Source organism: Arvicola amphibius, chromosome 7 (genome assembly GCF_903992535.2).
Source record: "Arvicola amphibius chromosome 7, mArvAmp1.2, whole genome shotgun sequence".
NCBI lineage: Eukaryota > Metazoa > Chordata > Mammalia > Rodentia > Cricetidae > Arvicola > Arvicola amphibius.
This window is the reverse complement of record NC_052053.1, coordinates 68,027,795-68,046,562: the sequence shown is the minus strand read 5'-3', so window position 1 is coordinate 68,046,562 and position 18,768 is coordinate 68,027,795. Positions and strand designations below refer to the sequence as shown.

The window sequence follows — 18,768 nt, the reverse complement described above, 5'->3', positions numbered from 1 at the left end:
TGTGTAAAGCTGTGGATACAAAGAAACAAGACATGCCAGAAAAGCTTTTTCTTAAATTTGTTGACTTTGACCAAAGACAGCCAAAAAAAAAAAAAAAAAAAAAAAAAGAGGGAGGGACGGAGCCTCTGAGCCCCAGAACCTAGTCAGCCTTCCCAAAGCCATGCCCATGCCTGCTGGTGTTCCCTGCCCTGGGGGCAGTCTGATCGCCCCCTTACACACAGCTCCTATTGGCTCGAGTTACCACATCACTGTGAACAAGGCAGAAAGTACCCTGTCTCAAATATTTGTTCTGATGTTCTTGAGAAAAACTTAAAAGTCAGTAAATAAGCACTGCTAAATGTAGGAGGAGGCTGGATGGGAGGAGTTTGCTGCAGGGGGGCAGCGAGGGAGGACTGATGGTGGCTGAAACTCCTCAAGGGATAAGAGTGGGTGGGGCCTACAGAGTACTAGAGGAGCCCCGAGGCCTTGGGGTCCTACACGGGGACACACAGGATGGTAAGAGACAGAAGACACCAGGGTACATGGGCATGTGCCCGGGCCCACGGCCCGCGGCAGAGAGCCTGAGGGCTCACTGACCTGGCCGCTCTGGTAGCCATCGCATCGATTGCCTGGGTCCCAGGGAGGGCAGAGCCTTTGCGCAGGCGCGCGCGCGCTCGCTCCCGCGGCTGGGCGCCAGAGACGCCCTTAGGCGCGCGCCTCACTTCCGGTAGGCAGTGATTGGGTGTGCCGCGCGAGCCCTGCCCTGCCGGCCAATAGGCAGCGCAAAGCGGTAGGGGGCGGGGCACGGGCACAGTCCGGACACCGCCCGCGGGCCTGCCCGACTCCCGCCCGGCCGCCGGCGCCATGTGACCGCGCCGCCGCCCTCCGCGCGCCCGGCCCGCCCGCCCGCCGCGCTCCCGCGGCCCGGCGCAGCCCCAGGCCGCCGAGGGACGGCGGGGCCGGCGCCATGGCCGAGCGGGGCCGACTCGGCCTGCCCGGCGCGCCCGGAGCGCTCAACACCCCGGTGCCCATGAACCTGTTCGCCACCTGGGAGGTGGACGGCTCCAGCCCCAGCTGCGTGCCCAGGTACGCCCCCGCGCTGCGCTTTGTCCGCGCGCACCTGCCCGCGGGCCAGGACCCCGCGCCCCCGAGCGCGCGCGGGCCACAGCAAGGCAAGGGCCGGGGCGGGGCAGCGGGCCTGCGGCTCGGGGGCCAGTGCTCTGCCCGCACCTTGACACCTGCGTCCCGGGCGGGGCTGCGCACAGCGGACCGCAGGCACCTCGGGCGGTCGAGCTCTCGGCTAGTGCTACCGCTCTCCTCCCGTGTGCAGCGGCACTGTCACACCCCTGAGGCCTGGGCCTGAGGCTCACTCCACGGTTGCCTCCCCTGTGCCCTGCGGGTCGGGTCTGCTCTCTCTTCACCTGTCGGCCTTGTGCCGGGAGCTGTGGAGAGAGCTCCGGAGTCCTTTCTACTCTTTGCTTGGAGCTGTTAATTTTACGCTTGCCGAAGCCTGGCCTCCCTCCCTTGGGTAGGCGACCTTCCACTCGCTCCGTGGAAAGGACTAGGCAAGATTTACCCACCGGGCGGGCGCTGTGGACACCTATCTTTATGTGGACCTACAGCTTCTCATTCTACTGCCCAGCTTGAAACTTTTGGTGATTTCTTCTTGACTTGGATCCTACTCAGGAGCCTCAGTTAGTGAGGGAAAAGGAAATCCAGACACCAGGCTGAAGGCGCTACAGGCTTCCCTCGGGGGAGACAGGGAAAGTGGCTTGTCCCCAAAGAGCCTTCCAGGTACAGAACCTGGACGGTGTGCTCCTGAGTAGAGAAACCCTGTGGAGAGAAGGTACTTCACTTGCAGGTGAGCTTCAGGTTGGCCTGTGACTCTCACTCTGCAGAGATCTTTCAGCAGGCCCCTGAGTGTGGTGTTGGGGTTCAGACAATGACTTTTCCCTTTTGGCTGTGCCTTTGGGAAAGAAAGGATGGATGCTGAACGCAATTCCTAGACCAGTGTTGCTTCTGGAGTGCTGAGACCTGAGGGTCAGCATTTGCCTCACTGGGAGCATCTCCCAAACTATCAAAGCCGGGAGTGGTGGGGTGAGCTGGACCCTCCCGCTCTAGTTCTGCTTCTTTATATCATTATCCTGAGCACCCCACTTCACACTGGCCCTTTTAGCAGCCCCTGAGTTCCTTAAATGAGAGCCAAGGGGGTCTCTCTCTCTCTCTCTCTCTCTCTCTCTCTCTCTCTCTCTCATTCCCTCCTCACTTCCCCTTTTCTTCCTTTTTCTGCCACTGAATCTCATTATGTTGCTGAGGCTGTTCTTGAACTCTTAAGCTCTTCTGATCCACCTCCCCCACACACATCCCTCAGCTTATTTTATAGTTAGAACTACGGTTACAGGTACATGTCCACACTCACCTAAGACAGATGTCTAACTCTGGTAAGGACAGAGGCCATTTCATTATTCCTCTAAAGGTGGCTGGTATTTTTTGTTTGTTTGCTTGCTTTGCTTTTTGTTTTTCGAGATAGGGTTTCTCTGTGTGTAGCTCTGGATGTCCTAGAGCTCACTCTGTGTACCAGACTGGCCTCGAACTCAAAGATCCACCTGCCTCTACCTCCCAAGTGCTGAGATTAAAGATAATGTGCCACCAGAGTCTGGTCAGGTGGACTGTTTTTTGAGACAGGGTTTTGCTTTGAAGTCATAAATGGCCTTAACTTTGTTTTGTAGCCTAGGTGGCCTTGAACTCTCTGTCCTGCCTTCTGTGTACAGGGATTATAGGCATGCTCTTTCATGCCTTCTCTGTTCTCTTTTCTTGCATACCCCTAGAATACCCCATTTCTGTAGGGGATAGCAGCGTCAGGAAAGGACAGGCTTGCACACAGGGAAGGATGGGACATCTTGGGTGAGCAGCAGCAGATGTTGGGGTATTCTGGGTTTTGGCCCCGTCAGAGATGAGAGGTTTCTCTGAAGTGCTGAGAACCACTCCATGTGTGTAAAAAGCATGTAGTCTCAGTGCTGCCTGATCTCTGTCCTATGTGCTGTTTGACCTCTGCTCTGCTGATGCATATACCTCCTGTGCATGCACCCTCAGCACATACCCTCATGTCACCTTTGTGCAGTGCTGCCCTTCTGGGTACTGCAAACAGGACGGGATTGTGTTCTCTGAGTTCTTCTCACTCTTCGCCCTGGCTTTGGTCAAGTCTCCAGTTCTGGGAGCTGCATCTGTGCTTGTGGCTGCTGAAGTATTCCCTTGGAATGATGAAACCTGGGCTTCTGCTAAGGGCTATTGCCAGGTTTTTGCCCGGTTACAAATCTGCCATTGCCACTGCAGAGGAGGTTTTCTTACCTATCGCCTGCGTGCATGCCTGTCCCTGTGGCAGCCAGGACCTACTTGAATGTGTTTTACCAAGTAGGAGGACTTTTAGAGGTGTGGGTGTGTGTGCGCTCAGTGTTACTATTCAGTTGCTTCCTAAAGCAGCTGTGCCAACTCCAGCTCCAGTGCTATGGCGAGAATCCTCACTGCCTTACATTCTTGCCAAGCTGGTGGGTGTGAAACAGTGTTGTGGTTTTAGTTTGAATTTCTCTGATTATGAATCTAGACCATTTGTACTTCCCTGTTAGAGAAATTCCTATTCATGTGTTTTGCCAATTTTTCTTTCTCATTTTCCCCCTACTTGAGTCTCAGCAGTTTCTGTGGGGGATAATAATCTTTACCCACCTAAGACTGTTGAAATCCTCTTTTAATTGTGTGTGTCCCTCAGAGTTGGCCTGGAGTGTGGGGTGGTGGGGTGGGGGTAGAATCCATCCCCCTTACTTTGACATGGGTGGAGTTTCAATTCTCCTTCCCTGGGAGGTAGTGAGATAGCTCTCTGTCCTGGGGGAAGCTGGGTGCTAGGCCTCCTGCAGCTGATGGGAGGGAGGATCCAACTCCTGATACTCAGTGCTGTCCCAGCCATGTTGCCAAGTTCACCTTGCCTCAGCAGCCTGGTACACCATGCTGCTAGGGACAGTCAGTGTCTGCCCTACCATACTGCTGGGATACCAGAGTTCTCCGTTCCTAGGCCTGTTCTCCTTCCACTGTTCAGCAGGGTCTTTACCTTTACCAAAGGTCTTTGAACCTTTGTACTTTCACTCCAATTCTTTTCTTTTTGACATTATTAGTTCATTTCTAAGCTTTGTGTGCCTGCATCTTTTTCTTACCTCCACTGACTTCTAGGCCATGTGCTGGCTCACTTGGTGTCTGGACAACAGTTGCTGTTCAGAGTGCACACCATTGTATATGTATGTTTGTGGAAGGCACAGACATCTCTATCCTTCCAGCAAGGAGTGGAGCATCCATCCTTTGTCATCCCTGATGCTGCCAGCTCTGCATTCCCAGGCAGTACCATCTCCCCAGAGGGCTATGTGGATAGAGTGAGACTCTTTAATGCATCCATGCTTTTTTGTCAGCCGACTTTCCTTTCTGTTGGTACATAATACTCCCTTGTAAGAATGAACCCCCATTTTAGACATTGGCTTCTTTGGAGTTTGAGGCTATCAATTTGGTGATTATTGTCATAGAGCTTTAGTTTAAGAAACCTTCAGTTTGCTGGGCAGTGGTGGCACATACTTTTAATCCCAGCACTCGGGAGGCAGGGACAGGCGGATCTCTGTGAGTTTGAGGCCAGCCTGGTCTGCAGAACTAGTTACAAGACAGGCTCCAGAGCTACAGAGAAACCCATCTCAAAAAAACAAAGATTAAAAAAAAAAAGAAAGAAAGGAAGGAAGGAAGAAAGAAAAGCCTTCAGTTTAAGGTATGGGGAGGGAGTGCACAATCTCCCATTCTCCCAGTGGTCCTGGACAGTGTGGTAAATTTTCCTTAGACTCTCCTCGGAGATGGATAGTGTCAAGGTTTTCCCCATCTGTTGTCACGTGTCTGAAGTGGAGGTTGTGTCCTGGTTTTACTGGGAAGGATCTGTTTTCCTTATTGAGTTGAGGAGTCCTTCATGCAGTGGAGGTGGATGCTCTTTGCCAGTGTTTCTGCTCTGGGGTTTGCCACTCTTCTTAACTGGTGTGCTTTGTGATTTTGCTGGAGAATGGTTTCACACTCTGCCCAAACTGACCTCCAAACTACGGTGCTCAGGTGAGCCTCCTGAGTGGTCAGGACCACAGATAAGTCTGCGTGCTCAGCTCTGGTGTTTTTGGATGAGCAGGAGTTTTGATTTTGGTAAAGCCCACTGTTCTCTGTTCTGTCTTAGAAATCTCCAGGTTATGAATGTGTGTTAAATCTGGCTTTGCCACCGACTGGGTTGTGACTGTGATGACGAAAGGCTCTGAAATGCCCATGTGATCTTCTGAGCTGCATGTGGTTGTCAGAGAATGGCCCGAGCTGCTTCTCAGGCATGTGCATTGTATTGGCTGAGGTCTGTGATGCATCCTGAGGAATGTGTGGGTTCTGCTGACAAGTCATGTGTGTCTGCGTCAGACTCGTTCCTTAATGTTCATATTGTGGACATCTCAATGAAACTCATCTTTTGTTGCTCCAGTTTAAGGTGAGGGCACAGCTTCCATACTCCCAGTGGTCCTGGACAGAGCGGTAACTTTCTCTTAGACTCTCCTTTGGGATTTTGTCGAGGGTTTCCCATGTGCTTGCTGTTCAGATATGAAGAACTTAGTGCTCTACCACTGAGCTCTTTATCTGGCACCCAGCTGACATGGACTGTGGGTCCTAAACTGCCATTTTAAGTTTTTTTTTTGTTTGGTTTTTGAGACAGGGTTTTACTCTACCCCTAGCTGTCCTGAAATTTGCTCTGTAGACCAGGCTGGCCTCAAACTCAGAGATCTAGGACTCGCAGGAGTCAGTTTTCTCCTTCCATCCTATGGGACTCAGGGAGTGACTTGGGTCATCAGACTTTGAGGCAAGCACCTTTACCCATTGATGTATCTCAATAGCTCTACTTTCAAAACAAAACAAAAGCCAAACCAGGTGGTGGTGGCACATGCTTTTAATCCCAGCACTTGGAGGCTCGGAGGCAGAATCAGGCGGATATCAGAGTTCTAGGCCAGCGTGGTCTACAAGAGCTAGTTCCAGCACAGGCTCCAAAGCTACAGAGAAACCCTGTCTTGGAAAACAAAACCAAACCCACAAAGCCAAGCTTTCTTCTTCTCTTTTCCTTTCTTTTTTCTCTTTCTTTTTGAGACAGGTCTTCATGTATCTAAAACTCAGAATGTAGCGGTGGGTGAGCCTCCTACCTTCACATCCCAAGTGCTGGGATTACAGGCATGTCCACCACGCCTGGTTTCTGTGTTGGCTAGTGACCAAACTCAGGGTTTTATGTATGTTAGGCACACATTGCCAACTCAGTTACATCCCCAGCGGGTAACCACCCCCTTTTTCTTTAAACTGTCACAAAGCCTTATGTATGAGGTATAACTGGTTATTCAGTGCATATTTAAATTTAGTATTCCCTCAATCTGACATTCTGATATTCCTTCATTTAAATGAACCATCTAGTCTATTTTTATTTATCTAAGTTGGCAATACTGTATTCACATCTATTTTATTTTGTGCTTTGTATCATCCTGCACTTCTTTTCTCTTTTGCTTCACCTTGTTTTGGCGCTGAAGTTTCCTCCCTCATTAATAGTAAAATTTGCTGTTACTTTTTTCCTGTGAACTTGAGCTGCATCCTTGTGTTATATTTTAGTCATTTGTGCCTTTCTCTGAAGTGATACAACTTGCAGAGCTCTTTAGTCCCAGCCCTTCATTTGCACGTGCTGCCACCGCAGTGAACTTCCAGTCCCCTTAAGCCTGGTGATGCTATCTGTGTTGCCTACCTGGTAACTTTAGACTGCTGTAGCTGCCCTCTGTGTCTTGCACCTCAGGACTTGGGATCCTCCTCCCTGCTCTGGAAAGACGTCCCAAGGCTTTCCTCCAGGGGAGGATATGATAACTATGAAGTGCTCTTTTAGCCAATGGTGTCTTGTCTCTTTATTGTCCCTTAGAGCCTGGTGCTGACTCCAGTGGTAGCATCTCCCTCAGGGTGGTCGCTGACTGTAGCCTCTGTTCTGGCTGTTCAGGAGGCAGCTGTCAGGCAGCCATGACTCACTGGAGGGCAGTGTGTTGAGTGGCTTTGTGGTCACCTTCTTGTTGTGACAGCTTATCTGATGATATGCTATGGCATGTATTCTTTTATGCTGACCCCTATTAAGGTTGAAGGACTTGTGGATTGGTGGTTTTCTTTAGTTCTAGGAGGTTCTCAGCCCTTTTCTCTTTGATTGTTGCCCCCTCAATGTGCTCCCCACTTCTGCAGTACTGGGTGGACGTGTGGACATGTCAGTCTTTCATGCCAGCAGATGAGTAAGGAGGTATGATGGCTAGCAAGCCGTGTACCTCTGGCAATTGCCTGATGTGTTCATGTGCTCGTATAGTCCTTCTAGACCTCTTCTCCCTCCTTGCTGCAGGCTTAGCTCTTTTTATCGGCATCATGTCTGTCTTCCTCAGTCCAGTCCAGGTCTGTTTCAAGTAAGTAACTTATTGAGTGTTGTAATTGACCAAGATGGCATGCTAAAGAATGTGGACTTTTCTTTGAGTAAGGGGAAGACTCTAGATTATTTTGAAGGTTTGCTTGGGAAAGTAGTGCTGCTTGGAAGCCTGAATTGATGTTAGTTTAGCTGGAGATGGATTTGAGGAGGGTGAAGTGGGCAGAGGAGTGTGTGAGGTTCGAGAGTGGACTCTTTTGGAGGAGGAAGGCACTGGAGAGGCTGGCTTGAGTTGGAAAGGCTGTGGGCTTGGCATCTCCATAACATAGCTCAGTGGGAAGATGGAGAAGACTGCCCCTTGGAGAGGCCCTGTGGATTCAGAATAGGCGTGGCACATGGCTGGAGTCTGCATGGCTCTGATCTGCCCACCCTACTCAGGCACTGCATTTAGGACATAGGCAGGCAAAGTTGTCTGTGGCCACTTCTCTGTCCTGGTGTGGGATATTGTGTGGAATGCTCTTACCCAAACAGGCTGACTCTCCCTGTGGAACTTAGTGCTGTGACATCTTCATTTCCCTCGAGTGGCTTCATGCAAAAGCTGTGGCCTGCACTGCCTTGGATGCTGGGCATCATTGACTACTCATGACCTGAGAACTAGGCAGGGCCAAGGTGCTTTGCAATTCAAGGTCCTTGCTATTGTCACATATCCATCTACTCTTTTCTTGGGTCTCAGGAAGGTTTGGTGGAGCAGGGTGTCATGAGGCAGGGTGGAGAGTGGGAGGACATTCTAGAGTGAGGTCTGCTGCTTCATTCACAGCAGCTGGGGTCTCATTTGATGCCATGGTGGATTTATGTAGGTGGCAGAACTTCATCATGTGGAGGGAATCTTTAGGGCCCTGACTTCAGGTGGCATACCTAGAACAATAGAAGTGGCTGTGTGTTTGTGTGTATGCCCTCAAGTGCAGATGAGAGGGGACACGGGTAGGAAGGCCTAGGGCCTGTGCTCAGAGTCTGCCTTGCTCATTCTAGACTCAAACTCCAGGGCTGCCAATTTCTTTGGGAACCACTGCGGTACTACTGGTGCTCAGGAGACACAGCTCTCCACACAAGGTGTTTCCACTAATAATGTGTGTGAGCTGCTGGCTCTTCTCCATGAGTACCTGGTCACCTACAGTGACCTAAACATAGTATCTGAATGTATCTAGGGCTGAGTTCTCTCTGCTTTGAAGGTGGGTATTCTAGAGCAAAGATGGGCTTTGTGTAGGCTTCTAGGGATGGCAAGTACCGCACATGGTCTCTGAGAATAGAACTCCAAGCAGCAGTCCTGGGACTTTCAGGCAATGCTCCCAGTGTCTCAAGAGCCTGTGCAGGGAGGCAGGAGCCCTAGGACTGAGGCTGTGGCGCTGAGTCTCCTGAGTTGTCTCTTGAGGTGCAGATGTCTGCTGAGCAGAGGTGTCTAAATCTGTAAGAGGTAGAGATGGGCAGTGCAAGATACCAGAGACCATGCTGGTCTTCTCCCTTCTGATGCTCACAGATGTGGTGGTTTGTTCCTACTATCCCACTAGCCTCTCCTCACCACCCTGTCAGGATTGAGGGTACTCCCCTATAACATACACTCCTTGTCAAGTACCAAGGTCTTGAAGTAGAACTCACCCTGTGGCCCAGCCCCAAAGGCGCCATTTTCAGAATGGATCCTGTCTCCAAGGTGTCAGGTTCTTCCTGCATTTATGTCTGGCATGGATGCACACAGGCCACAGTGAACTCCTACTCATTAGGATGGAGTGTCTAGGCAGGATAGGCTTGGATCCCCATGTACTTCTCTCTGCAACACCTTCTACTTTGACATCTTACCTTAGGCAGAAGAAACCATAGTATCAAAGCAGGAGAATCTGAGTCTGACAGTCCCCAGACAACTGTTAGATCCCTTGTCCATCTTTCTGAAAGGTCCATAATTCTGTCTATCCGGCATCCACTTCCTGCAACAGCTTTTGGCAAGGTTGTGCACATATGCTGAGTTGGCCACCAAGGTGAGCAGTACAGTGGACACCTTCAGCCTTTGCCAGGACAGTATAAAGCTGGCCAGTGCCTTTGGAAGGTGTCTTGCTGGCAGGTGAGTGCCTGGAGGCCAGAGGCTCTCTTGTGCTGGGGAGAGACTTGACTGAGACTGGGGTAGGCTCTTGCTAAGCCTGGCAGGGGAGCTTTGGTTTAGGCTTCCATGAATTGAGTGTCCAGGTGGACTGACTTGGACTCTTTTTCACCCATCTGGCATTGGTCATAATCAGCTATGGCCCCCTCATGCTTGCTTGCATGCTGCTCTGACCCTGTGCTTCCTTACACTGTGGTGGGTCTGCCATTCCCTCAGCTCTGCTGGTTTCAGGCTTGACTCTAGACTCCTTTTGTTTTATTTTTTTTCCTTCACACTTTATGGGCATGGTAGCACTTTAATCCCAGTACTGGAGAAGTAGAGGCAGGCAGGTCTCTGTAGATTCAAAACCAGCCTGGTCTACATAGGGAATCCCAGGATAACCAGAGCTACATACAGAGACCTTGTTGAATAAAATATAATTTTTTATATTTATTTATTGTGTGTATACATGTGTATATATATATATATATATATATGTATATATATACACATATGTATGTGGGTGCTTATGTGACAGTTTTGGAAATCAGTTCTCTCTACTATGCAGGCAATCAAACTCAGGCCATGAGGCTTGGCAGGAGGTGCCCTTATCCACTGAGCTCTCTAGCTTCCCTAAACTGCCTGTTTTTTTTTTTTGTTTGTTTGTTTGTTTTTTTGGTTTGTGTGTGTGTGTGTGCGCGCTTTGCCTAAATGTCTGTGTACCACATGCATGCAGTATTGCTGTGAACCAGAAGAGGGCATCATATCCCCTGGAACTGGAGTTAAAAACAGTTGTCAGCCATCTTGTGGGTGCTAGGGATGGAACCTGGGTCTTCTGGAAGAAGCAGCCAGTGCTCTTAACTGATGAAGACATTGCTTCAGCCCCTGAACTTACTGTTTGGACCACCAAATGCCTCCCTTCAGCACGACTGATGGATTTTTACCCTTTGGAAAAAAAAAGAGGAGACTGGAGAGATGGCTCAGAGGTTAAGAGCACTGGCTGCTCTTCCAGGCATCCTGAGTTCAATTCCTGGTGATGGTGTAGAGACCAGAGCTGGCATCTGCCCACTGACAGTCTCCTGCGTAGTTATGCCTTAGGTGGGATCTGAGACTATCTGCTGGGGTATGAGGAGTTGATGCACACACCCAGAGAGCATGGGAGACTGGACAGCTGCCCTATACTCTTTGGCTCATCTCTGGAATGTCACGGGAGCATTTAGATACTTCTTTAATTGCCAGTGGGACATCTGGAGATGGAAAGTTGGGCCCTTACAGGCTCAGGCCTCTGACTTGTAAAAGTTTCTTGTCAGGACCCTGACTTCCAGATAACCAGGACCTGGGAGGTATTCTGAAGGCTGCTTTGGGGGAACGCCCTGCACTGAGGAAGAGTGGCTCTGGATGATGGAGAGTCTGCCCACAGAGTCATGTATACAAGAAGATGAAGGAACCTCTTCCCATGGCCCATAAACTGGTCTTTGAGGCCAAAGTCCTGGAGGATGAAGGGGGCCCAGCCCTTCTCCAGGCGTCTGGCCTTCTATGACTTGAGATGCAGCCTTATAGTCATTCTCACTTTTCTTTCACTAATTCCTGTTTTGTCTCCTGGAAAATACCTTTTCCCTAAGAAAGGGTAGTAGTAACTCCTGGAAAACACTCACTACCTCCCAAGTCCTTCCCAGACCTGGGTGTGGACACCCCCACTCAATGTAGACATTCCAGCTGCCCTTATGGAACACTGCCTTGACCTTGTTACCAGCCCATGTGATCAACACTACACAGAGGCCTGAGGCAGGGGTCTGGCAGGCCAACAGGAACAGCTGCACCACCAACTGGGGAATGCTGTGCTCTGACACTGCTCAAGGATATGTGGAGGGGTGCTGCTCCTGGGTCATCAAAATCACACATGTTCTGCACTTAAAATAGGAGCCCAGGCTGCCTTGCTATGTGGGATGTGCTTGGAGGCTCCCTGTTAGGACAGTGACTGGGATTCCTCCATACCTTTCTGTGGAAGATGGATTGCCCTCAGCGCAGGGAAGACAACGTAACCAGATGTCCCAATAAAGTTGACTTTGTTCAGAATTTTTTTAAAGAAGTATGTCTGATTGGATACAAAAGTTCCTTATGAATTTCTTTTTTAGCATCTTCTAGTTGCTTTAAGGATAATGAATAGAGATAGGCATCATTGCTTCTGTTGATACAGAGCTGACTGGCTTCAGGCATAGTTGGATCCACAGGCATGCAGTTGGGAGCCTCAGGTATCACTTCAATTTTCTCCACCTGCATTCTCATGTGACAGAAGGAGACAATAAGGTGGAAAACTGCATCTGGGCCATCAGTAGCCAGGGTTGGCTGTAACTGGTGCTCAGCAAGATGTTCAATCGACGTGTCAGCTGTTGGGCACAATACATCACTGTGCAAGAGCAAGTAGCCCAAGCGGAGGACTAGATTGGGATAAGCTTGTAGTTTATGGGGTTCCTGGATATAGCTGACCATATTGTGTACAGATGTCTCTGTCACTATGGCATGACCTTCAGCCTTGTCCTCTTCTGGCTCTCTCAGGTCCTGTGTGTCCAGCATAACACCTGGACAAAAGCCCCAGAACCAAGGCCAGACTACATACATTTACCTGCCTACTGCCTCTATCCTGGGTACCAAGCTGTCCAACATTTGAGCTCAGTCTCCTAGCTTACAATGGTAAAGTCAGGGGCTAGAGTCCTGGGCATTTTGAGGGGTTGCTGTGTTGTTAGCCAAATGACGTACAACCATCCACAGGGCTTCTCACAAGAGCTGAGTCAGGGCAGTCTTGGGGACAACAGGATTAACACTTGGGAAGTTCACTCCAGAGCTGCAGTTCTGTTAACCGAGCTCACCAAGTGCAGAGATTCCTTTCTCTAAAAGTCATCTTTTGGGGCTCCGAGGTGTGGCTCAGGTGTAGAGCACTTGCCTAGTATACCTGAGATTGGTTCATTCCCAGCCTGTGAAGGAAAAGTGGGATACAAGAAAACAGTGGTAATTAAGGGAGAAAATGCAGAGAATTAAAACTGAACAAAATCATTTGAAGATAAAATCACCCTGATGTTCCATGTCTAACATTACCGTGTTGTACCTTGTCCCATGGAAGGGAGACTGCTAAGCTCTCCATCAAGGGTGCAGTCACACCTGCAGGGTGATTTCAATAGAGAATTGGGAGGCTAGCTGGAGCCTAGAGATGCCCAGGAGATTTGTGGGAAGGAACAAAGATAGGACACTGTGAAGGGCAATGAGATTTGGGAACTGTTGCTACAGCGGTATCGCACAGGTAAGGCATCACCATTCCACACTTGTTCCTTCCGGGCATTTGCGTATGCTACTGCGACAGGCTGCACAGCAGCACCGGGCCCAGGGCTCTCCAGGCTCAGCTCTCTTCCTCTGGACATCTTGTGCATGTGTCCCAGGCCTACCTTGGGATGTAGTTGGGCCCACTCAAACCTCACATATCCAGTCTTCAAGATGCAGGGCCGACCTTGCCTCAGTTTCCTGAAGTCCTTTCTTTATCGCTTCTCGTGTTCTTTACTTGGACTACCACTCTTCACCTTACAGCTAAACTCTGCTGTCATCTGCGCATGGGGTTTAGGCTGTGCTCTTAAATTCTCAGACACCTAGGCAGGTTTTTTTTTTTGTTTGTTTGTTTTTTAAGATTTTAAAATAAGACGGGCGGTGGTGGTGCACGCCTTTAATCCCAGCACTCGGGAGGCAGAGGCAGGCGGATCTCTGAGTTCGAGGCCAGCCTGGTCTACAAGAGCTAGTTCCAGGACAGGCTCTAGAAACTACAGGGAAACCCTGTCTCGAAAAAGCAAAAAAAAAAAAAAAAGATTTTAAAATAATTCTGTGTGTCTGTGTACATTCCCCACCCCCCGTGTGTCTATGTCTATGTGTTTGTGAGTATGGGTGCCAGCAGGGGCCAGAAGAGGCTGTCAGCCCCTTGAAACTGGAGGTCTAGGAGACTGTGAGCTGGAACCAAACTTTGGTCCTCTGCGAGAGTAGTATATGCTGTTAACTGTTAAACTACTGGTTCAGCCCCCTCTGCAATTTTTTTAAATTTCATGTGCATTTGTGTTTTGTCTGCGTATGTCTGTGTGAATGTGTCAGATCACCTGGAACTGTAATTACAGACAGCTGTGAGCTACCATTAGGGTGCTGGGAATTGAACCTGGGTCCTCTGGAAGAGCAACCAGTGCTCCTAATTGCTGAGTCACATTTATTTATTTGTATGTATGTACTGTAGTATGTGTGAGGTCAGAGCACAACTTGAAAGAGTTGGTTCTGTCTACCATATCATCCTTGCAGATGGAACTCAAGTAGTAGACTTGGTGGCAGGGTCTTTACTCACTGAACTATTTCACAGTCCATGGACTAGATTTTAACTGACATGAATAGCCTGTATGTATGGTCACTGATATACTTGCATTTATTTTTTGTTATTTTATACTTTGTTTTTCCTTGATAGTTTTTTCTCATTTTCTTCTGAAAAATAATTGAAAGTTTACCAAAATCGATTTGTTTTAAAAAATTAGGTTTCTAGGAACTGGAAAGGTGGCTCAGTGGTTAAGAGTACTTACAGAGGACTCACGCTCAGTTCCCAGCACCCACATGGCACCTCAGAACCCTCTGTAACTCCATCACAGGGGATCTGACATCCTCTTCTAGACGCTGAAGTACTGGGCGTGCATGCGGTACACACACATATGCAGGCAGAACAATCAGACATGAAATAAAAATAAATAAATCTTAAAAGATAAAAAGAAATTGGGTTTCTGAGTCACTTATCTTTTTAAAATTTCATTAAAATATGAAGCTTAGCTCTTAAGGACCAGCACCCCTTCCTTTTCTCTACACAGAGTGAACCCTGACAGGCAGACTCCTTGTGTGGGCTCAGCTGCCTTCATGTCTCCTCAGCAGGTCTTTGTGCCGCAGCCACTGCACAGAACAGCTCCCTGACTTTGCTCGCTGGTGCCTCCCACTCCTGCCTGCTGGAGTGACTTTATTTTCCTGGAGCATATCCTTTCGTCTTGTGAGTGGAGGCTGTGTGTCTGTTTTCCTCTTGTACTTGGCCTTCCGACTTACCTTTTTATGGTTTTGAGACACTTGTAATAAATTTGCCCCTTGTTCCGTGTGGCTAATGTATCGTCTCTGTTATTCTAAAGAGCTTTCCTTTCAGTCTGAATAGATAGGATTTATTACTGATAATATTTTTATTCTCCTTGGGACTCTGCGGCATATGAACATGGTTTTCCTTGTTCTGGTTCAGACATTTTCCCTTTGCTGCTTAGTCTCCTCCTGGATGGAGACTGCTTGGTCCTCCCTCCGGTTTCTGGGCTGCTTCGAGGGCTGCACCAGCATCGATCCCAGTCAGACCATCTGTCTATGAGGCTGCATATTTCACCCTCTGAGCCCTGGTGTCCAGCTGTTATGTGCAGTTGTTTTATCTGTCCCCATGGGCTGTGCTTTATAAGCGTGGTCATTGTTCTCCACATCCTTAGCACAGGTGGCTTTGCTAGCTGGCTCTGTGATGTGAGACTCTTGGCTCTATGGGCATGGCTAGTGGGAGGCCCTAATGTGCCCTAATTCTACCACATTTAGGATTTGCCTGTGTGGCCTGAGTAGAGGTTATGAGGAGGCAGCTGGGCATTGGAGTCTCCCTAAAAGGAAGCCCAGGGCTTCATTTGCTGTGAAGCTCTTACTGTATGGACCCTGCGTTGTGGCTATAACAGCTGAGGCTAGAGGTGCAGGGGGGTATAGGGCCTAGCTGAACCCTGGTTGATTGTAAGGGTCTCCAGTACTTCCCTCCACATGTGGCCTCATGGCTCAGCCTAGGACAGACACATGGGAAGTTATGGCCCAGCGTTTTTCTCCCAGGTGGTCCTGGAGTCTGAGCATGTTGGGTGAATTCTAGTGTGTGAGTCCTCTACTGCATAGTGATTCACCCCATCCAACAGCTTACTCCTTTCCCAGGGGTTCTAATTAGAAGCAGTTCTAAGTCATAACAATGTCTGTTCTAAATGTCTTTTCTGCTATAGAATCAGGAAGAGATCCAAGGCAATCTCATGGTTCCACTCCACCATTCCCCTTATCTTCAGGGGATGGGATGCCTGGAGTATGCACTGTTCTGTTGCCTTCTGGTCCAGTGCCACACCCCACACCTGTGGGCAGGGCAGCATTGCAGTTCCTTCCCTCTGTTGATCCATGACTCCTAGAAAATGACTGGAAGACACACATGCACACACACACACACATGCGCATGCACAGCCTTCCCTGTTCTTAAAGCTTAGTTTGCTTCTTGCCCTCCCTACTTGTACCTTTGAGGCTTGCCTCTTACCCTTACTTGTGTCATCAGATAACTGGAGATGCCCCCCACTGTGTCCTCTAGAGGTGTTGTATATCCAGTAGGTGTTGGGTCTGTCTTAGGTAAGGATCCTGCCTCATTGGTGGTGTTCCCATTTGGCACCGCATTGGTAGTTACAGTGTGGAACAATGCACTGTAGTCAGCTGAGAGGGCTGGTCAGGCCCTGTGGAAACTATCATTGTGCCCTGCCTCTACTAGTGCCAGCCAACTGTGGAGGGATTGGCAAAACAGCCCGGGACACACCTGGGTTCTCCTTAGAGAGCTGATCATTTGAATTAGTCAAAACCTGAGAGCAGCAGTTTAAGGGACGAGGGGTTTATTTTACTCACAGTTTCAGAGGTTCCAATCCTTGGTAGAGCACAGCTGTTTACCTCAGCAGGAAACAAAGAGCATGCCTTGCCTTGGCTACAGGCTATCTCCTTTTCCTTCTTTATTCCATCTGCTTCCAGCTGTGTATGGTGCCCCCGCACTCTGGGTGTGTCTTTCTGCTCTCAACACCCTCATATTCTAGAAGGATACTGGTTCTTTAGGTGTTTTTCAAAGTCAGTCAAGTTGATAATGGAGATTATCTGTCACAAGGTTGAAGGCACAGGAAAAGTGAATACATCGGCACCTACCCAGAGTATGTCCCACTCTTTTTGTTTGATTTTGAGACAGGCTGTCACTTAGTTAAGTCTGGCCTGAAACTGAATATGTAGTTGAGCTTGGCCTTGAACTCCTAATAGTCCTTAGTACTGGGACCTGGCTTCACCCTCTGTCCTGTGAACCACTATGTGAGGGACAGGAGGTAAAAGGTGTTGGCATTTAAGTCTAGAGGCCTAGATATTCCCAGGGCTGGTGGCTCCAGACTCTCATTTTCTTAGTTGAAGTTGAGCACAGGTGGCTTTGCCTGTGTTAACTGTGCCACTGTGGCAGATAATTGACAGAAACATTTTTTCTTTGGTTTTTCAATACAGGGTTTCTCTATGTAGCTCTGGATGACCTAGAACTCGCTCTGTAGATCAGGCTGGCTTTGAACTCACAAAGATCCTCTTGTCTCTGCCTCCTAAGTGCTAGAATTAAAGGAGTGCACCACCAATGTCCCAAGACAGAAACTATTTATTTATTTATTTATTTACCTTTTGTTTTTCGAGACAGGGTTTCCCTGTGTAACAATCCTAGCTTCCCTGGAACTAGCTCTTGTAGACCAGGCTGGCCTCGAACTCACAGGGATTCACCTGCTTCTGCCTCCCGAGTGCTGGGATTAAAGGTGTGCACCACCACAGCCTGGCCGACAAAAACATTTTTAAGGAGGAAACTTGTTTTCAAGTTTCGGATGTTTCAGTTCATGGTTGCTGACTTTTAAACCTGTGGGGAAGCAGAACATAAAGACAGAAAAGCATGGTGGAAGAAAATTATTCACCTCATGGTAAACAAGAAAGGGCCAGAATCAAGATAGATTCTCCGGGGTGACCGCTTTCGAAACATCAACCATGCCTCAACTTCCAGAGCCCCATCATCTTCCAATAATCTGTTGCAGGTTTGAACCTGCCAGTGGTTCATTGCTTAGGTCAGAGAGCTCATGATTTAGCTATCCCTGGAAATGACGTCACAGACACACCGGAGCTCTGCTCTGGTGATTTCCTAGGCGTCTCAGTCCAGTCAGGTTAGCAGCTCCATCACCTGTCACACCCTCACAGCTGCATGCTCGTGTGTGACACAGGAGGCAGGAGTAGAGTAGAGAAGGACTCCCCTTCTCTCATCTGTCGGGTACATAGCACACATGTGTACCTGGGACTCTTGGGCTATAATGGGAGAATGGAGGGGGTGTTCCTTTGGGGCCTTTGGGTCATAGGGCTGGAAGATCAGGCCATGTAGATCTGCGGATAGACTCTTCCCGTGGCAGGTTCCAGAATAGGTGATGCCGGCTCCTGGGTGGGATGATGGAGCGCATGGTGAGTGCATCCCCAAGTTAAGTTGTGTGCGTGTTCCTAGACTCTCTCACAGACCCCCTTTGGAGGATTCCCTGCACCCCCAAGCAGACATTACACAAATGGGTCCTCTCTGTTGACTGTGCTGTCTTCTTTTCCCTGGTCCCAGGACTGAGTGGCCTCCCTTTCTATTACCCTTTTTTTGATGGGGCTGACCACTGAGGGGATGGGGAGGTGGAGATACTGTAGAGGTCCAGTGGTTGAAGGGTATCAGTCCATTGACCTTGCCTTCTATAGTAGCTGTCCTAGTCCTGAGTGCTGGCCAGTGGGGACATTGAGAAGGCACCCCAGGACTTCTCTCCTCATTACCAGGAGCACCCATGTCCAGATAAGGGCTAGGCACTGGAGAAAACTGAGCTCAGCCAGTGAGGACTGGCAGCTGCTCTCGGCCACATAGTTACATTTCTGGTTCAAAGCGGTTAGCAGATACTCATGGTGCACTGAATGAACCTGGAGCCTCTCGTAGACCCTGCTCCTCCAAGACTGTGCACAGTATGCCTTCCAACAAGTCTCTCCTCAGATGCTCACTGCAGTGAGAACTGGCAGAGTTGCATATGCGCCTTGACACTTGGACCTGAGCAGGAGTAGGCACCACCCTGCCTGGCCTCCAGGGTTCTGGCATGTGTATTTCCTCTGCCTGCAGGGCATGAGAGACAAATGGCCAGCCATCCACCCCTGGCCCGGCTCCCACGTGGACAGGCATGTGAGAGGGGGCTGTGCCTGGAACAAAGGTCCTTCAATTTTTTCCCTCCAACAAACAATATGGTCAGGCAGGTTTGGGGGCCCCCAGATTTAGTCCTGTTGTTAGGCAGAGGTCATAACCTTTTGTGTGCCATCACATGCCTGAAGGAAA

General features: G+C 49.4%; 1 protein-coding gene across 1 annotated transcript in view; it reads left to right on the top strand.

Moving 5' to 3' along the window:
- Window positions 1–910: 910 nt before the first annotated feature.
- Pacs2 (phosphofurin acidic cluster sorting protein 2) overlaps window positions 911–18,768 on the top strand; it is a 60,925-nt gene continuing 43,067 nt past the window's right edge. The window contains 2 exon segments of the mRNA XM_042055424.1: window positions 911–1,065; window positions 14,624–14,630. Coding sequence (XP_041911358.1) covers window positions 947–1,065; window positions 14,624–14,630 — 126 coding nt within the window. The 5' untranslated portion in view covers window positions 911–946.